At 37.6% G+C, this 20347-nt stretch overlaps 1 protein-coding gene across 1 annotated transcript; it reads right to left on the bottom strand.

Moving 5' to 3' along the window:
• Positions 1 to 282: 282 nt before the first annotated feature.
• On the bottom strand, positions 283 to 10796 carry LOC110379071 (BTB/POZ domain-containing protein 2). Its single transcript, XM_021338575.3, has 4 exons — positions 9795 to 10796; positions 6585 to 7038; positions 5544 to 5690; positions 283 to 3856 (listed from the first exon to the last, which is right to left on the bottom strand). The coding sequence occupies exons 1-4, from the start codon at positions 10556 to 10558 to the stop codon at positions 3698 to 3700; spliced, it is 1524 nt and encodes a 507-aa protein (XP_021194250.1). The 5' UTR covers positions 10559 to 10796; the 3' UTR covers positions 283 to 3697.
• Positions 10797 to 20347: the final 9551 nt, after the last annotated feature.

The raw sequence follows: 20347 nt of genomic DNA, 5'->3' as shown, positions 1-20347 counted from the left end.
TTGACTAGTAAAGATTTCTTGTTCATTTGTTTATTTTTACTTTCGTTAGACCTTCAAATTTATAATTTATTTTCTACGGCAAGATGAGCCTCAATGTCATTCATAGGTACTCAGTTGCAACGTTTAACTATATCGATAACCAAAGCATAACCAACCATAGGTATACCTACTTGCCTCACATTGGTCAAATTGGCGATTAAACACTCGAAAATGGTTTGGTTAACGTTAAAAGGTGCAGCGTGAGTCTAAAATGTAATAAAAGCGAAAATAAAACTCCAATAATACATTGTTATTATTTATTGACGACATCTAAACCAACATCAGTTCCTCTATACAAAATATTGTTTCATTTAGATACACTTCTTACGCCTAGCTACAAACACAGCTCAATTCCTGCATTCGCTTCCCACGCATTCTAAAACAAACTTTATACAAACACAATAAGGTTTAAAATTAGATAAACTTTGACAAGTCGCTTGTAACATAATACTAACATAACTAAGTGTATAGTTATCGACACGAATCTTGAGCTCTGACTGACCTACATCCGCGCAGAAGTGATTTATTAACAAAAAAAAAAAACCTATCCTGAGTGACGGCTGTGACGCGATGCACTGCGGAACAATCACCGCTTTAGCCCGCCCCCGCGCCTCACTTCATACCACAAAAGGGACTCAATAAATTACTTCTGCGCAGGTGAAGGTCAGAGCTTAAGATTCGTGCCGATAACTATAAAAATTTTGGAAGAATCATAAACGTTTAGAGACAGAATTATATACAAAGTTATCATACTTTCAGACAGTAATTTGGCTACTAAACAAAATTATAGGTAGATTGGCACTACTGGGATGCATAAAATTTTGTATTTTTCATGAGATGAGATCAATAACCTTATTTTTTTAGTGTCACGTGTTAAATTTTCTTTGTTGCCAGTTAATAATAAAGAGAAGAAAGATAAAAGATTTACCGATTCTTTTCTTTACGAATATATTTTTTGGGCCTGATTTTTCATAGCGCATATCTACCATATATTCAAACGTTTTCAATTTGACTAGAAATTACCAATTCAAAAAAACTACTACGATTTACAAAATGATCAAGACAAAACAATACGACTTCATTTGTAACTTTTTGAAAAAAATAAAAAATATTCTTTGTAACATCAAGTTGATACCATTTTTCCCTATAAAAGATCTCACCAGTCTAGAACCTTCTATTTAAACTCTCTTCATACAAACCCCGAACATATAATAAAGCTAAATAATATTTTAGAAAACATATTTTGATCAGTTTTATAAATTAAAATATAGTTTGTATACATGTATTATTATAGTCTGTTGAAAAAAACGATTTCCATTTTGAAAAAGGAACTTTTAGTTATATAACATAAATATTTGAATTATTTATCGACCTTTATCAACAGACTTATTTTTGCGATCAAAGTCATAACAATAAATAAAGCAACTTAACTAAAGCTAATAAGATTCATTTTAAAAGAACAACCATCTCACTCGCGATTATAGAAAAGACCACATTGATCTTTTGGTGATTATCAGAATCAGTGTCACTCCTTATATATTCTAGAGTTGCTATCTAATTGCTACCACCTACCATTAGTCGTTACCAACTGTTGAAATCGATTTAAAGGTAGAAACTCTTTGCAAAAAATCCTCAATGCTTTTGCACAGTTTCTTCACACTGGAAAAATCTGGGTATCAATTTGTTGAAACTAATGGTAGCTGGTAGCAACTCTATATGTATTTTGAGAAAATATACGAGGAGTTACAGCGATTCTGATGCTTACATTGATGGCCCCACAAAAATTAGCTACCGTACAAACAAATAATCCAATATCTATTCACTTTCCATTCTTTCCCAAGCCTATCACAGATTTATCTATAAAAAGGGAGATTTTAAGGCCTACTCACAACAATAAAAAAATTGTTTAGAGACATTACGGTACTGGAACTCTTTTGGTTTTACTATGGGTGAAAAGTTTCAAATGGTTGATTCATAGATGAGATCGTGGGTAAAATTCTTAGTTAGAAATATTTATATGCTGATGGTCAATTAAAAAACTATTATTTGTGAATAGGCCTTCAAGTAAGACTTGAAAGTTTCAAAATGATTTTATTTCAGTATTAAAATAGTAATAAATACCGCTTAATTCGGTTGAAGCGTCAATACATTGGCAGTTATTTACTATACCCATTCAAGTCTCACTCAACTTATATAATAATTTTCTTTGCAATGAAAAGAGAGGTTCGCATATGTGTGATAGCTTTAGACACACAAGTAAAGAGCAGGTTAACCTCAGATCGAATCGAATCGAAACCTTCCACTATTGTGATAAGGTTGAAAATCTATTGAAGAAACTTGACAGATCGAGGTAAGTTGATGGGTCCGTACAAACTTCACTTTTCACAACAAAGGTTTACCTATACTACTACAAAATTTCGTTCATAATGATTTATTTAGCCCCTTTTAAAACTTTTTAAATTCTCCCATTTGGGAATTCAAAAATATTGTTTCAAAAGGGGCGTTATAAGCGATTACGCGTTTTACACAAGGCGAGTTGAAAAGTTAATGTTGCCGTATAAAATTATATTTTCCTATTTAATCCAGATGAATACTATATTCGATTCTTAGGCAACTTTTAAGTGACGAGAAGAAAAAGGTCTATTAATAAAAATGTTGAAATAAGTCTAATTTCAGTACCAAAACTTACACACTTTTTATCGTGTAATTTTTTAGGGAGTTTTTATAAATATGATAGTAGAAATATCAGAAGAATAACACATTTTTTATTGGCAACACTGTGACTAACTAAAATCTACGGTAGTTTTATTTTAATTCCTTTTTTACTAGTTTTGAATGTGTTTACGCTGGAGATTTGGTAAAAATTACAGATACAAAATTTGGTATGATGTTTCTTGCCGGCTCTTCTCCATGAGACCAACTTTTTTGAACCGTGCAACTAGTGTGACGTTTCATAGGAGCCTGCAAGGGCTATTTGAAATATAAATATTTGATGTTGACTATTGGTTTGTGTAATTATAAACTTAATTCTGATACATAATTTGATATGTTTTGATAAAATCACTGTTTGGGTTTTGCAATGTATCTAGGTACTATTATTAAGTTAGAAATGTATTGTAATATTATGTACGTCTAATCTATTTTCATGAAGGTGTTTAATTACAAGAGACACTTGATATTCGGTCGGTTAATGGACTTATAAATGTCACCGTGAAAATGTCCATAAATAATTTTATAATGTAAGATCATAAGTGAACCAAAATTAAGAGCTAGAAATTATAGCATCCATTTTAGGTAGTTTGTAAAATTATTAGCGAACGAACGGATTCCATCCGTCGTAAAACTCTATTAATAAGTCATACGGTGACATCTATAACTGATAAAAAAATGACAATCAGTAAAGTTGTAACTAAGCAAACACGAATTCAGCTTCAGACTACGAATCTCGATGTTAAAATATAACATTAAAAACTCATTTCATTAGAGCCTTTTTTATCATCGACCATCATTGATAAATAGAACACCGCAACCTTTTTAAACACCTCCAACAACCAAAAAGGCTTTAATAAAACCTCCAGTTGCCAGCCTCAAATAAATGTTACTAGCACAAAAATTGTAACCACTGGTCTGTATAAATGTTGCCAGAGTTTAGGTGGGATTATATGTAGAAAATAATGGCCGGTATTTGGCCATCTTCGACAGATGTGCCATTATTATTACCGGCCGCGTAAGAAAATTGAAAGACTACTTTTTCACCGTTGTTACAATCCACTGTTACACGGCGAAGACCCTTCGTGCCGTAGTAGGAATCCGTACCCTGGAAAAGAAATATACAGATTGAGTAAAATTGGTTTAATTGTTGTCAAATTGTTTGAGATAACGGCATGATTTTGATTTCATGTAGACACGTATATACGGTAGACTGCACATCAGTGGCAACTGTCATGCACCTCAACTCAATAGTAATAAGTACGATTTTCCTATAAAACTGTTACCACTGACCTGAAGTTGACTGTACAATGACACATTCAGAAACAATCATTTTGCAGTTCACAGAAATAAAAGTCGCAAAAACGCAACATCTCAGTCATAGGTAACCTGGGAAAGTGACTATGGCACTACAATTTACAATTAAAATGAGACTAAGTGCATTTTGTAACAAAATTATGAAGAAACCAGCATGACCTAGAATGACGCAACTTAATCAACCTCTTTTATAAATTAAGAACACTAACAACCGAATACTGAAACGTTACTCAACTTAGAGATCTGCTCAAACATGATTCTGTCACTCTCAAGTGAGGTTAATGACTGCGAGAGAAAGACTTTATAGATGCACTATGCGCTAGATGCACCATTTAATTATAACGATAACCGAACCATTTTCAGTTATCAAATCGCCTATGGTTGGCTGGCTGGCTATGGTTTGGGTGAGTTGAAGCATGTAACTCAAAGAAACGTCTCAATACTTCAGCTAAACACACATGCACAAAAATCAAGAATAAAAGCGTGACGAAAACTGAAGATTTCTACTAGGAAACCCTCACCTCGTATAACAATTTACTTAAAAATTATCGCTTTCGACCCAAAGACAACATATTGGCCCTTTTTTATCACGGACGCTTCGCGACGCCGCCCCGAACTGACTTTTATGAACAAGCAACCTTTTTCGTCGGGACTTTTTTTATTTTGACTGTAAATGGTAACTGTAAGCGATTTGCTTTTGCCGGCCTGAAGCGATTTCTTCACAATCTGGGAATTAAAGAAAAACATTGTGTATCAGTCTTTTTCTAAATTAATAATTAGACAACATTTTTCCTTACCTTAATGAGAAATTTATTTTTAGATTCAATTTTTTTTCATAACTGATAAAAATGCACTTACTTCATTGATATTATCTCTACGACAAATAAGTATTTTCAGTTCTGGTACACAGTTTTCTTTTATTCCCAAATCATTTCAATATGTAGTTATTTTTATACGTTTGAGGAGCAGTCAAGGTATTATGGAGAATGTTAAAAGCGTACCTATATACAGCATAAGCTATACATATTATGAGCAGTAAGTATAAGAGAAAAAATTGTAAAAATGCAAGTTAAAGTTGGGGCATATACACTACAGCTTAATTATTACTCGGTAAATACCTATATACAGCATAGCTAAGCATATGCTTCACTACATCTTGTGCAGCTCAAGTCATCATCATCTCCCGGCCTTTTTCCCAACTATTTTGGAGTCGGCTTCCAGTCTAACTGGATTCAGCTGAGTACCAATGCTTTACAGCGACTGCCTATCTGACCTCCTCAACCCGATACCCTTTGATTAGACTGGCGGCAGACATGACAGCCTGTACAGCCTTGTAAAGCTCAAGTCTTGGTTAAAAATATTATTTGTCTTGTCATTGGAAGAGCTCGGGGCGATCAATCATAAGGATAAGCATAAGCAAGACTTTGCACGTGCAATCAAACATTAAAACTTTTTACTTTTTATAGAAATAAACTTACCTTTAGCTTAGCACTAGCTATGTACGAGGTGTTGGGCAGTATCTCGACTGGCTCCTTGAACATGGCGCGAAACGTGTCGTCCGTGCCGTCGCAGCAGAACGTGGTGGTGTTAGACCCGCATACCTTCTTGTTTGTTAGGTGGATTATCTGGAATATGACGTTATTTAAACTAAATAAGGCCTCTCAATTAAAGTACTAACAATAATAATTTTCGTGAAAGCCTCTCCTGGACTCTTTGAAGCGTTTCGAAAATTCCTCTAAGAGCAAACTCTAGTTGCATTTAAATAAGTATGTCGATGTGCACTATGTCTTAAACGGACGAATTTAGAAAATTACCTGCAACTTAACACACAACAGTGTCGCTTATTCTCAAGATATACATAGGTAAGGTATCATAGTATATTTTCTTTTATCATAGTCAACATTTAAAATATTTCTTTTTTTTTATTTCCCCTTGACTCTCCATAGCAGAAGCTTATCGCATCTACATATTATGATAAACCTTAGTATTTGAAACTAAAAGATAGTGTCATAAACTATATTTTCGTTCACTCCAACGACTTCTATTCCTAGGCCCCACTTAGCGGAAAGGTCATACACTGCATGAGATGGAATAGTTCTAAATATAGTCTAACCTTTTAGTATTCCTAAGACGTTATCTAAACACACAATATTTCATCAAAACAAAGACAATCTTAATGTAAATAGGATATTGGCAATTGACCAGAACTAGGATAAAGTGTATGTTTACCTACTTATTTCGTAATATTTCTTAGATTTGGCAGTAAATATAAGCTTTGTGCTCAACAATAGACTAAAGAAAAGTCTTTAACAAGAAATACTGAAAACTATAATATGTTAAAAGAAATATTTTACGGGTTTTACAAGAATCGTGATGTTTTGTATATTTTTTTGCCTATTTTACCCTTCATGGTCGATTGCAAGTCATACTTGCCAGTTGCCTAGATTACTTTGATATGGACCTTATCGTTCCATGTTATTTTTACAACCAATAAAAAGAAAATAAGAAGCGTAACTAACCTGTAAGTGCACCTCATACTCCGTCGGTCCAAAATACGATCCATACAATCCAAATCCAACTACAAAGATTCTCTGATCAACCGTAAAACGGATCCGGTCCGTAGTCCCACTGTAGCCCCATCTCGACTCCGTCTGGGGAAACCGATTCACCGTCAACTCCTTCCCAGTCATACAACATCTGGGAGTGTCGAGAAACCCCACATTTGGCTTAGGGTTAACGGTAAAATACAGGAATAATTGCACCATTTCTCGGTCGTCTAGTAAACCACTTTGGGCAGGCCCCATGGCGAATTCTTCTACAGACATTAAGGGGAATCGTATGGCGTTGAAGGCTCGGCCTAAGACCATTCTTTGGTTGGTTGGTGTGACGGGCAGCTGTCGTCGTATGCACTCGGCTTCTGACCAGCGCAGGACAGCTGAGAATATTTTCGCTTCTCTGATGCGGAGTGTGTCTCTGGGAAGATGGAGATAGAAATTTTAATATGTCGGTCATGTGTTCGTATCATACAGGTCACACTAAGTAATTTTGGAGATGTATGGGCGTTATCAGGAAGATATTTTAATCTTATGAGGAGACTATAACAAAATAGACACCAATGATAGCGTCTATTCGTAATCATATCCCTGCTAGTTAATAACGGGTATGCGGAAAAACTAAAACATACAATGACTGTTAGTGGTCATTAAGAATTGAAGTATTAAAGTCAAAACAAGGAAAACAGAATGCACATAAACAAGAAGCTCTTCAGAAATTCTCAGACATGTTTCGATCGATTCCATGAATTCGTTACTACTTCACTTTTGTATCCAAACAAGTCTGGTTTCCATTCGAACTCAGTAAACAGTAGAATTTCGTTTATTTAAATCCTTACTATTAAGTATAGATGCAAATGGGAGTTTGTTTGATACGCATTCGCGGTAAAACAGTTTTGAACTGATGGAGATAAAAGCCTTTCATTGAAGGAAGATAGTAAATGAAGACGCGAGAAACTGCTAATACATAGAAGCTATGACAAATTCTCCCATTCTAGCTATCTTATTTTTTAAATAAATACACAGGTAGGAAATGCTTCCACGTGTGTCCACTTTTGTCATTCTGTTTCGGAACTCTAGTGAGAGGATATGAATAGACAGCACTAATAAAATTAACACCAAATGTACCAGGAAAGCGTTAACCATAGTGCTAATAGATCTAATGCCTTGTGCACACAGGGAGAGAAAGCTACGCTTGATACTCGAACTAGACGAAGATATTTAATAAAGAATAACGTCTTATACCTAGATTTATTTACAAAATCATGACAGCAAACTTTGATCTTAGTGAAACTAAGTGCAGTGTCTAACAAATGAACATCATTTATAGTTGTGTATATTGGCACATAACACCTAGGAGAAAAAAACAAAGAAATAATGTTGCATTTGTCGGAGACTGTCATTAGTACGGACACTAAACGTCACGCAAGCGCGCCCTCTGGTGGCGTATCCGGTGAAACAACATTTTGGCGCGCTTGACAGAGTAGTGGTGGTCGGCGTGGCGTCGACGGAGCTCAGGCTTGGTCGAGTCGTCGCGCTGCGCACATCTCGAAACTGCCTTACGTCACGTCTAGTGTACCTAGTGTTATTGCCTAGTGTTGTAGTACCGTTGTAGATCCATATTGTAAAGTGTGTAAAGTGTCTTTTGAAATTAAAGTGTAAAGGTTCTTCTAACCTAACAGACAGACATGTGTTGCTGGGGAGTTTGTTCCGCCACTTCTTCTCCCCAAGCCAAAACACATAGGAAGTGGCGAAGGGCGGGCGTTTTGGGGGCTGTCTTTTGTTCTGACTAATTTGAATAAACGTTTGAGTTTTGAGTTTGTTTGAGTTTCTTTGAGTTATCTCTTTGTACGATTACCCTAACTGATGTCGGACAATAGTGCCATTCTGATGATGTTTCTCCGCCCTTCCGACACATTTATAAACAAGTTTATATACAGCATGTGTCATTATTATTAGTTTGGTCATAGAAAATGTACCTAGTTAATTTTTGTGTTATTTCTAAAAGACAACTTGATATAATGCCCAGACTAGGCACCACCTTTTTCCCTTTTTTATTCCTTCCAGCCTTCCCCTGTATTTGGAGTCATTTAGAATAAGCTGCATGTTTCCACAAGATCAAACAAAAATTATTTTCAAATAAAGCAAAGAAGAACCTATAACTTACATGGTCTCCCTACAGCCACGTAAACAAGCAGCATGATAAACACAAGTGTATACAAAAAGTTCAACATACATAATTTCTGGCATCAACACGTAGCTAAGAATTGGCACGTTGACAACAACCTTCTTACATTATCAGTATTTACTAGTAATGATTACAAATACTCAAAATACACTTATCTTTCAATGATAATCTATAACATTGGAGGAATCTTATCAGATTTTTGAAAGTCGGTCAGGTTATTTTTATTTTTTATTGATACACATGATATTTTTGTTGTGATTTTTATACTATCTTTTGGACTTTCAATGTCATACTAGAATCAGCTAGTAACTACAAGCATCTTTTGTTTTGATTAGGTGTGCTAGAAAAATTTGACTTTGTTGAAAGTGATTTGAATTTGAGAAAGGCAAAGCATTTCTTATTGGATAAGATACCACACATGTTACAACACATAAATAAAAACTAGGATTGTTTTGATCATTTCACAGACACTTTACATAACTATTGACTAGGTATTTAGAATTTTAGATGTGCAGGAAGTCATATAATTTCTGATAGATAAAAGCCATCTACAATTTTATTTAAAACTGTCATATAAGATTGCCAATTTTTTTATCAAACTTCTTTATCATCTACCCAGTACAGTGTATTCTTAAAATGCTATGTGTTTGGTCAAGTGACCCGATTTCCTGAATATTTTATGATAATTGTCACCACAACACAATAAATTGAAGTCATCACAATTTAAAATTAAGCGGCCTGATGAATAATTATTGTATTTTTTTCCATAAATAACATGTCAGTTCTGGTTTCGTATTTTGTTTTTAATATTAATATGATTGAGCAAATATGATAAGAGTCCATGAAACAGAGGTGATTGAGAGGAAATAAAGAGAAAAACATTTGGATTCTACTTCTATCAATAACAATAAGATTACATGACTTATAATATAAAGAATAGAGCAGACATGTAAAGCAGGTTGTATTTGTAGTAATAAAAGTGAACATACCTCTCCAGCACAGCATTAAGTGTATCCTGATCTATATCCGTAAACCCTTCAGCATTTAATGCATCAGCAGTATTCTTATCTATCATCTCCAGACACAACGCAGCCAGCTGAGGCTCATCAAACAAGCGCGCCTGCGTCAACAGCAGGAACGCATTGTCCGTACCCAAGTTACTCTTCAAGAAATCTACACAGTGCTCCTCCAACGCAGCCACGGCATACTTCTTAGCGGTGTACAACGTTGTCATCACACTCTCCGGACCAATCCGCACCTCGTCCGAGTATAGGAACTTTAGTAAGTGTAGGAACGCAGCTGGCTCCACATCTGGTAACTCAACTTCATCAGACTTAGTTGCTAGCACTCCGTTGAACATGGCATCGAACACCGCGCTCCCCACAGACAACACAAACTTGTGCGCCGGTATCACCTGCTGATTTGCGTCTTTGCCAACGATAAAATGCACGTCGCATAAAATCTCATTGTTAAAGAGGAACGATAATCTTTCTTTGACTGTGGTTTTTGTCGCCTGCCAGTTGTGTAAGCGGCCGCCAGTGTTGTTTATTGGCTGTAGGTTCTCTATCGCGGAGGACGAGGCGTGAGGTTCGATCACCTGCCCGTTCTCCTCCTCCTGTATCTGTCCGAGCTGCCGCGCCTGCTGGTTCGACGGCAGCATGTTCTGCGGCGGCAGCTCATCTCCTCCACCCCCGTCGTCCAGCCTCACGTTAAGCAATCTATTAACTATATCATTTTTAGAACCAGATGCCATAACGCGTGGATTTTCAACTATTGCACATCACACGAGAAGCCGGTCGTGCTAGAAACACGTTGTTTATGTTTGAAAACGACCGTCTGTATCTATGGCGTGGGTGTGAGACACAATTTCAACTGATTTGTTGTAGTAATTAGCCTCAATTGTTGTTTATCACAGGCACTGAGATGTTTCGAAGATTTTTTGACGCGTGACAGGAAAATTGTCGTATTGCCACTTTTGGAGTACTTTGATTCTACTAAAAGTTGTTATTTGGGTTGCCAGTTTAGTATATCCAGTAGCAACTTTCGGTTATAAAAAAATTAAATAATAAAATTGTACATACATATTTTAAATAATTTTATCACTTTTAGAAGTATACACCCTGCCCTGCAGCCTGATGCTGTCATTGTCAATTTTATTTGTAGGAGTTCTGAGAGTGAGAAAAGTAACTTACCTTCGTGTTGCATTGGAATCGAATCATGGAGCGGTGGTCGCTTTAACATTCTTCAGTATTAACAAGTACCTATTACTCTTATAGCATGACTTACAGCAATAAGCTAACAGCTTATTGTTTGAGAGAATAAAATTAGTAATATGAATGAAGTGCTTAATACTTAGCATCAAACATTAACCGTTTTCTATTGTCTAGTTCGTACCCATCTATGGCTTGAGTATCAGTAAGTAGGTACAATCAGAAAGCATATTATTATATCCCTACCTACATACCCTTTACCTAGACCTACCTATTTATACATACATCTCTGTACCTACTTATGCAATGTAAACGCTGCACTACCACATAAACTCAGATTTACATATTGCGGTTGAAACCTCTCAAACACCCTTTGCTTGGCTTAACAGCCACTTAACCGTGTCTTGGGTCATTCCCATAAGTGCTGTGATGGTAATGCTATAGGGATAAGTACACAATAGATAATGTTTGTAATATTTATGCACTATAAAATGAAATATAAATAAGCATAAATCATACGATAGCGGAAAGAATACCAAAGCCAAATTCAGATATCGGTTATACTTATTGTAGTACCCACATAAACGAGACTATATTTTGCACGAAATTCTTAGCATTTTAGGAAATCTAGCACCTGGATAAAAAAGGTCTAGTCTAGTCTAGGTAAATCAATGCATTTTTTTACCATTCAAGTGTAAATAGGTACTTTTAAAAAATACTCACTTTCGCATAAAACTATTATATAGGTACTAGCAGCTGTTTTCCCGCCCGGTTTCGACCACGTCCCGCGAAACTTCTACCCGTAACCGGATCAATGTTACTCGTGAATAGTCTGGCTTTTCAACAGTGAAAGAATTTTTCAAATCGGTTCCATAGTTTCGGAGCCTTTGGTGTCCAAACAAACAAAAAAATGATTCCGCTTTACTATATTAGTACCTATAGAAGTACCTATAGATTTTCGATTAGCAAGGATTGTTAAATTATCTGATAAACGGTGATATTTTGATTTAAATTTCATTTTATCTGGCCTTCTGGAATTAATGGGTAATTAAACATAGGACAATCTTAGGCCTAGGCGTATTTTTCTCCAAACCATTTAGTACCTAGGTAAACTAACTATCTATCTGTTCCCCTGTATTAGTAGGTACCTACTTAGGTTAATTTTCTATCTACTTCCTATACTCGGAGCTAAATAAACAGTTAGGTATACACACTAACTACATAGCTACCTAGTACATATATGACACGCTACACATGACGTGTGACACACAGACACGCAGACACGGTGGCTCCGGAGGTTTATTGCCGCGGAAACTACGCACTGGACACGCACAGGGTTACGAAACTGAGCAGTAGTGTCAGGGTTAAATTTTAATGAAGGTTATGAAATGACGGATCAAAGATCTTGATTTTTTTGGGGATGAAAGATGGTAGTGGTCGTATAGGATGAGTTAAAAAAGGAATAAAAAAATCTGGCAAGTTACGTTGAATTGCTGGAAAGGATTTTGCTTTTATTTTAATTTCGTATTGATGGCTGAGGACGATTCTTGGCTTTTAAAAAAATAATGAAGAAGAAAGATGTTCAAGGCCTAATTAAAGCATTTTTCACAACATGGCAGACACGGTTTAACAAAGAGTAAAAAATAATTCAATTCTACTGTCGCGCAAACTAAGCGACTCAATTTACCAAAATAATGAATTCCTATTTACCTACTCTAAATAAATAATTTGCATAATATACATTTAATTAGCCGAAACTATATGTTCAGTGTTCTATGGCGTTTCTCGTACGTCATCAAGGGCACGCACGCGCGCGACGGTCGATCCAGCTACAGGTGCTGGCCCGGCAGTCGAACAGTCGCCGCCAGCCGCGCTACACCCCACCGCCCTCGCCGGCCCCGGGGCGCTCCAGGCGACGCCAACCATGACAGACTGATCAACCAAACAGCATTCTAAGCTCAGCCAAACGCTACAAAACAACCAACGCGCCTGCAAAAACATTGCGAGCAAACTTACACCAACGAAACACGTTGCGTTTACAAATTCAACAGGCGCTCATAACACATCGTGCTTATGACTAGTGTAAATAATCTAAAGTTTCGAGTATTAATCGTTGTCTCGTTTCCTCTACTGTTGTTATAAAGTGTTGTCTGTTCTATTGACTTGTGTGAGATCTAAGTGTTCTATAAATAATGTTGTTTCCATTGTTGTTGATCTTGAACTGGCTACCTGCACCCGAGCGTGTTGTGTCTGTGACATAATTCTATTATAATATGAATACGATTAAGTAAAGGTGAGTTAAGAATCGATACTTTTACGGTCTGTAGTAAGATTATAAACATAAACATACGTCCCACATGATAGCTATAAATATCTGGTACCTGCGTACCTATCGCACTTATTAATAAGTTAACGAGATGTGGCTACCCAATAGCCACTGAAGTGATAATAAATACATGCTACCGATATTTACATAATTACAAAGGACCTTTAAACCAATCATATTGAATTTATCGATTATTATCTACAATTAGACATTGTTCGAAACAGCCAACTACCTAGAAAGTTCACAACTATTTAGACACTCTATTCAATCCAAAAGGTCATATAAATTATACCATACTAATCAAACAGCCATTAAATGAAATTATGAGTAGATACCTACCCATCTTTGACATGTAAGACGTTTTAAAGTAATTAACTTAGTTGTGCCCTCATTTCTTTCAAAGCAAACATTTGGTAGTGAAATATACTCCTCATATTACTTTGTCCAAGGGTAAGTTTAGCGTAAATATGTGTACATTGGTTGTTACAGAAAAGCTAAATGATGCTTAGTCCAAAGATTCAGCGGTCAGTCCGGGTGAACGACGGTCAACTGCTCGCCCTGTCTGATAGGGCTCAGTATGACCATTCACAGGTTAGTATCATCTGCCTATATCTTTTCTCAACTGTGTTGCAGCCTTTTCCAACTATGTTGAGGCCTTTTCCCAACTATGTTGAGGCCCTTTCCCAGCTATGTTTTAGCCTTTTCCCAACTATGTTGGGGCCTTTTCCCAACTATGTTAGGGTCGGCTTCCAGTCAAACCTGATGCAGCTGAGTACCAGTGTTTTACAAGGAGCGACTGCCTATCTGACCTCACCATTTACTGGTTTGTAGATATCAGTTTAATTGATCAATAATGCCATGGGAACGGGCTCCTCTAAGTTCAAACCATCAAAGGAGGGGACAGTTGTTTCACGCTTTTATTCTTTGCAAAATATAAGGAGGTATTTATGTTGGAACTGCTGACTGTGGAAAATAATGGCCAGTTTCGCTAGTTACTGATAAGTTTCTGTAAGCCTATCCGGAATTTAACTATAACTTTTACTTTGATATGTCTCGGATAGCAATATCTGGCAGAAATTATAAGTAGCTCTGATCTTACAGTTGCTTTTTCCGAAAAATGACTTGAAAATCTATTCTGTTAACGTTTTATTAAAATGGATTCTGTTCTTAGGCTGGCTACCTGCACAAACGGAGCTCTGACAACACCAAATGGCAGCTCCGGTGGTTCATACTATATCAGGTAAGAGACTTTCTAATTTATACTAATTATTTATTACCTTTTTGGCAAACTAATGTCACAAAATTAATCGGCAATGGCGAGATTAAACGAAAAATTTTGGTAAACAGCAGCGAAGCGAGTCCACTGCTAGCATGTGTTCACGCACAAAGGTTGCAATTTCGCGGTAATTTGTCAAAATCTACGTTTAATCCGGCTACGGAAAGAAATTCCATCTGGACGCGGGTGAAACGAAGTGAAACCTGTCTTAACTTATCCAGCTAGATCTACCTAACTAGCCGTTTGATTAAGTTCCGTAAGAACTACTGCCCGTACCGGGATAAAATATAGCTTATGTTACTCGGGAAGAGTGTAGCTTTCCAACATTGATAATTTTTTCCAACATTAACAATAATTTTTCAAATCGGTTCATTAGTTTAGGAGCCTTTAGAGTACAAACAAAGAATAAAAAAAACAACTAAGAGTTATGAATACCACTGAAAGCTTCACAGAGAGATGACATTTTTATAAATGTCATTTCGTGGAACTTATAATATAAATCCGCTGCAGTCGAAAGCATTTAACTGCTTTGGAGCAGACATTTAGTAAGTTTGTACTTAGCTGCTTATAAAGACGTTGACCTTTCAGTCACAACGCAGCTGAAATACAAATGGCTTGACTTTTAATACTTATTATGAACATTAAAATATTTCTTTAAATATGCAGTAAGTAAATGTCTTAGAATTGTTTAAGATAAGCAAATAAAGTAAAAATAAAGTATTTTGATGATAATAAGCTCGAAAATACAAATTCGTAAGGATCTAGTCTAGAAGAACCATGTGCTTGCTTTAGCCAATTGTTTTTATGGTCAATATCTATTGGGATCCAAGTAAATCTTAACATCTTAGCAAGTAACTGATGGATTGTAGAGGTGAGACAGGCAGTCAATCCATATGATATGTTCAACTGGTTGTAAGCAACTGCATTTCTTATCATCATCATCATCTCAGCCATAGGACGTCCAACTGCTGAATAAAAGTAGCTATAGGTACTAAAAAATGGCTTCCAAAAGTACCAGCACCTGCCTGTGACCTTTATCTGATCATTTGACTATCTCGCGACACTTTAATATTCAATTTATGCAGCAGCTTTGAAAGCTATCAAAGCTTTGTCACAAAGATGAAAGGGCAGTTTTTTGATTTTGGCACTTTCGCAATAGCCGTTTTAAGTGATATTTTTGACTTGCAAAGGATGAAAAGAATCTACATTCAAACGTATTTCAGTAATGAAAATTGCATCGGTGCAAGAATGCGTAAGTTCTACCAATTTTGATCTATTCATCAATTTAGTTGTACACAGTTGATAGGAAGAAATATAAAACTAAAGTACTAAACTAAAGAGAAAATTTAAATCTCCGTTTTCCGTTTTTTTTACTATTTTTATTTTGAAAATCCGAAGTATGTAGGTAAACAGTTTTTTCAGAAAACTGAATTTTATGTCGTCCGTGGACTTGGCCTCTTTTTCATTTACCAATTTTCTCTGTTGCCAATGATCATCTAATAAAACCTTCATATTCAAAATTAATCACGTATAAAATCTCTAATTTACTCACGCTTAGCTATCACGGATACTCACTGGTCCTTCTACGAGAGCGGTTTATCCTGAGGACCATTGAGTTCGAGATCCGATATTTAGCCTGAAGAGGAATATACGTCGGAGGTTGGAATACTTCTCCCAAGAGGGATTATAGATTATACGGAGGCTCCGATACGATCGGAGTGCATTCAAGCGAGGGGTTCAAAGAGGGATTGGGGACGGTTATTAAGCCCGTCACACGCTAGCCGATTGAACGGACGTTAGGTTTACTTACGGGAAAAAGTTTAACTTTGTGTTTTTTGTTTTTGGATGCGAGTTTCGAGAGTGGTACCATGTGAATTTGTGCGTTTCTGGGTAGTAACTAATAAGGGTTACCCGGTTGGAAATACATATTTTTTAAGGAAATTATGGAGCGCCCTGTTGGTCTGCTTACTAGTAGTCCAATGTAGAAACAGAGAGCTTAGTTGTCTGTTTAATGACAGATCCGGTAAAAACAAATTTCTTATTTACCTACCAACTTTTAAGTTTGTATAATTTTTCCCGCGTAAAGGACCTACACACAAAAGATCAACTGCTCACTTTCACATATTTTCCTAAAAGTTGAACACATTTAAGAGCACGTGCACATTCCAGAAATTTTCCGGATGACGAGTCACAGGCCGTGAACTACTCTATATAAACGTGTAGCATTCTATGACTAAGTTCAAACGCAAAGGAAATCCTCAAGGGAACAGATTCCAGGGGAAATGGAACGGGTATAATGCCGGATGCGGCACGGAACGGGACGGGACATGGGGAGTGTATGGGGTATATGAATACTGGGGTGTTCTCACTAATATTGTCGGTTTTGTGGGAATTTTATGGTCAAATAGTTTAGTGATGTGGAGAAAGATCTTGAAGTTTTGTTATCGATATGGATTTTAGTTTCTCCAGAAGCAAGCATACCTCAAACGTAAACTCAGCTTATTACTTTTCCTCACAAAGCGTTTAAATTGTATTTAAAAACTATAAAATGCAGCGGTTTTAAGAAACACCTATGAAGTGAGTGAAGCTGTTGAAAATTGACATTAGTAGCCAAATTCGGATACGCAAAATGAGTTGACGGCAACTAAACTAGCACTAGAAGCTGAAAGGTGGTCAATATTCATGGAAAAGTGTGTGGCTACGTAGGTAAATATGTGTGTAGGTAACGCACACATGCAAAGGCCGTATCTTCACAATTTCATTACGCGGCGCATGGCACGTGCAATTTTAGAGTTAAAAATATCCTAACTGTGGAAAATGAATTTTAACGGCATTTTGACGCCATTTTTTTTTATAAACAAGTATATGCATATTAGCAATGGGCTTTATTTATATGCCGGGCTCACTTAATCTATACTAATATTCTTAAGCTGAAGAGTTTGATTGCTTGAACGCGCTAATCTCAGGAACTACTGGTCCGATTTGAAAAATTCTTTTAGTGTTAGATAGCCCATTTGTCGAGGAAGGCTTTTTATCTGGGTTCGTGCAGAGGTTCCCACGGGATGCGGGAGAAACCGCTGGCAGAAGCTAGTAGTTTTATACACTGAATAGGGGTCGAACTCACGACCTCTCGTATACTTTGTCATATGGGCTATTGATGCATTATTTGCGCACGTATTTCACTTACAATAAAATAATACAAAACGCCAAAACAGGGTCTTACATTTACGAAAAATTTTATGACAAATCGTCAAAGACTCTCTGATTTGTATTCCTTTGGAATTTGAGGAAAATGAATCCCTGAAAGACGAATTCTGTGCAATGAAGTTCAGTGAAAAGAATTTCACTGTCCTTTATTTATTTTTTGAACAATTCTGTGTTACATAAGTTATGTTATAGGCAGGTATACCCTTGTCTTAGAGACCTCTTGTGGTACAAGTACGAAGATCATTATCGTCGCTCGTTGAAGATTTTAGGCGTGATTTTTGGGTCAAAGTTTCCTTATAATGTTGACTTTCAGCAACAATTAAGTACAGCAGTTTTACACTTCGGTCTTTGTAGCGGTTTCTTGACACTGCCCGTCGAGCGAAAAATTCGCTAGTGTTTGTTACATTTTCACGCGCTGCAGGCAAAACTGACCTTGATGAAACTATGAAGTAATATTATAGCTTATATATCAGAATAAGTTTTTATTTGGCTACAGGAAGCAGTTCCTTCGGGAAGCGGTTTTCACGACTAACACGCTAATCCGGGCACCATTCACCAACCAACACAAATTCATTGAAATTCAGCACAGCAATGCTGCAAGCCTTTTGTCCCTGTATTACACAATTCCATACTAAACAATACACTTAGTTAGTCACTATACTTAGAGCACTCAACCAACAGGAATCGCCAGGAGAAAATCTCCCTATTTAGTGACAGCTCACCCAAACTTTTCCATTAAGCACACACAACAAAATGTATAGGTAAAATTGACACACTCATTTTCATAACAGAAGGAGCGGGCTAAGGCATTGGCGTATCCAGTTGGTTTCATTCTCTAAGAGTAGTCTAGTATGCGAGCAATCACATTACCCGACCACGAACACACACACATACATACAACTGTGTATGTAACACAAATAACTTTGTTAACATATTAAACGGGCAATTACTTAACAGATTGGGCTCCTTTAATAGTTTATAAGCGAAAATTAAAAGCATACAGAACACCCATCCAATTAGCAAGCTTTTTGCTGTGATTATATAGTTTGTGATGTGGGTTAACTTTACTAGGTGTTACTGTGGCTTTTTAAGTGAAGGGTTTTTGTACATTGTCAGGAACCTGTAGATAACTTAGCTTTTCCGTCCGTATTTCTTCACGCTGATGTCTTGATCGATAGGTATTTTCAGTTTTGAAGACTAGCTTTCAATTTAAAAAAAACAGCTTACAAATCGGTTCATTCGGATATGGATCTTCCTCTGTATCGAAAACATGTAAGTTTCTTGATGTCGGTGGTATGAAATGGTATGGTCCCAAATTACGAAAAGTGCCTACTTATGATTTTTTTTCCAAAACTTCTGATTTTCAACCTTCTTTTCTAGACAGTTTCTAGACAGTTCTGACTACTGGATTTATCCTCAGAACATGCTGTTCTACTACGAGTCGGAGAACAACACGCGCCCCACTGGCGTGCTCATGCTGGAGGGCTCCTACTGCGAGCGCCTCAGCAAGGCGCCCATGGAGAGAAATGCTTCGGTAAGTTGTACTAGCAGTACTACTACGAGTCGGAGAACAACACGCGCCCCACTGGCGTGCTCATGCTGGAGGGCTCCTACTGCGAGCGCCTCAGCAAGGCGCCCATGGAGAGAAATGCTTCGGTAAGTTGTACTAGCAGTACTACTACGAGTCGGAGAACAACACGCGCCCCACTGGCGTGCTCATGCTGGAGGGCTCTACTGCGAGCGCCTCAGCAAGGCGCCCATGGAGAGAAATGCTTCGGTAAGTTGTACTAGCAGTACTACTACGAGTCGGAGAACAACACGCGCCCCACTGGCGTGCTCATGCTGGAGGGCTCCTACTGCGAGCGCCTCAGCAAGGCGCCCATGGAGAGAAATGCTTCGGTAAGTTGTACTAGCAGTACTACTACGAGTCGGAGAACAACACGCGCCCCACTGGCGTGCTCATGCTGGAGGGCTCCTACTGCGAGCGCCTCAGCAAGGCGCCCATGGAGAGAAATGCTTCGGTAAGTTGTACTAGCAGTACTACTACGAGTCGGAGAACAACACGCGCCCCACTGGCGTGCTCATGCTGGAGGGCTCCTACTGCGAGCGCCTCAGCAAGGCGCCCATGGAGAGAAATGCTTCGGTAAGTTGTACTAGCAGTACTACTACGAGTCGGAGAACAACACGCGCCCCACTGGCGTGCTCATGCTGGAGGGCTCTACTGCGAGCGCCTCAGCAAGGCGCCCATGGAGAGAAATGCTTCGGTAAGTTGTACTAGCAGTACTACTACGAGTCGGAGAACAACACGCGCCCACTGGCGTGCTCATGCTGGAGGGCTCCTACTGCGAGCGCCTCAGCAAGGCGCCCATGGAGAGAAATGCTTCGGTAAGTTGTACTAGCAGTACTACTACGAGTCGGAGAACAACACGCCCCACTGGCGTGCTCATGCTGGAGGGCTCTACTGCGAGCGCCTCAGCAAGGCGCCCATGGAGAGAAATGCTTCGGTAAGTTGTACTAGCAGTA

The sequence above is a fragment of the Helicoverpa armigera genome, chromosome 17 (genome assembly GCF_030705265.1).
Source record: "Helicoverpa armigera isolate CAAS_96S chromosome 17, ASM3070526v1, whole genome shotgun sequence".
Lineage (NCBI taxonomy): Eukaryota > Metazoa > Arthropoda > Insecta > Lepidoptera > Noctuidae > Helicoverpa > Helicoverpa armigera.
Note: the sequence above shows the minus strand (reverse complement) of the source record. Positions and strands in the feature narration are given on the sequence as shown.

What these genes read in the sequence shown, in the direction of transcription:
- LOC110379071 (XM_021338575.3), bottom strand. Translation starts at nt 10,558, where the DNA reads ATGGCATCTGGTTCTAAAAATGATATAGTTAATAGATTGCTTAACGTG. An exon ending in CTTAATGCTGTGCTGGAGAG is followed by an intron (nt 7,039 to 9,794) that starts GTATGTTCACTT and finishes CCATCTTCCCAG; the next exon opens with AGACACACTCCGCATCAGAG. An exon ending in AGTATGAGGTGCACTTACAG is followed by an intron (nt 5,691 to 6,584) that starts GTTAGTTACGCT and finishes GTCATATTCCAG; the next exon opens with ATAATCCACCTAACAAACAA.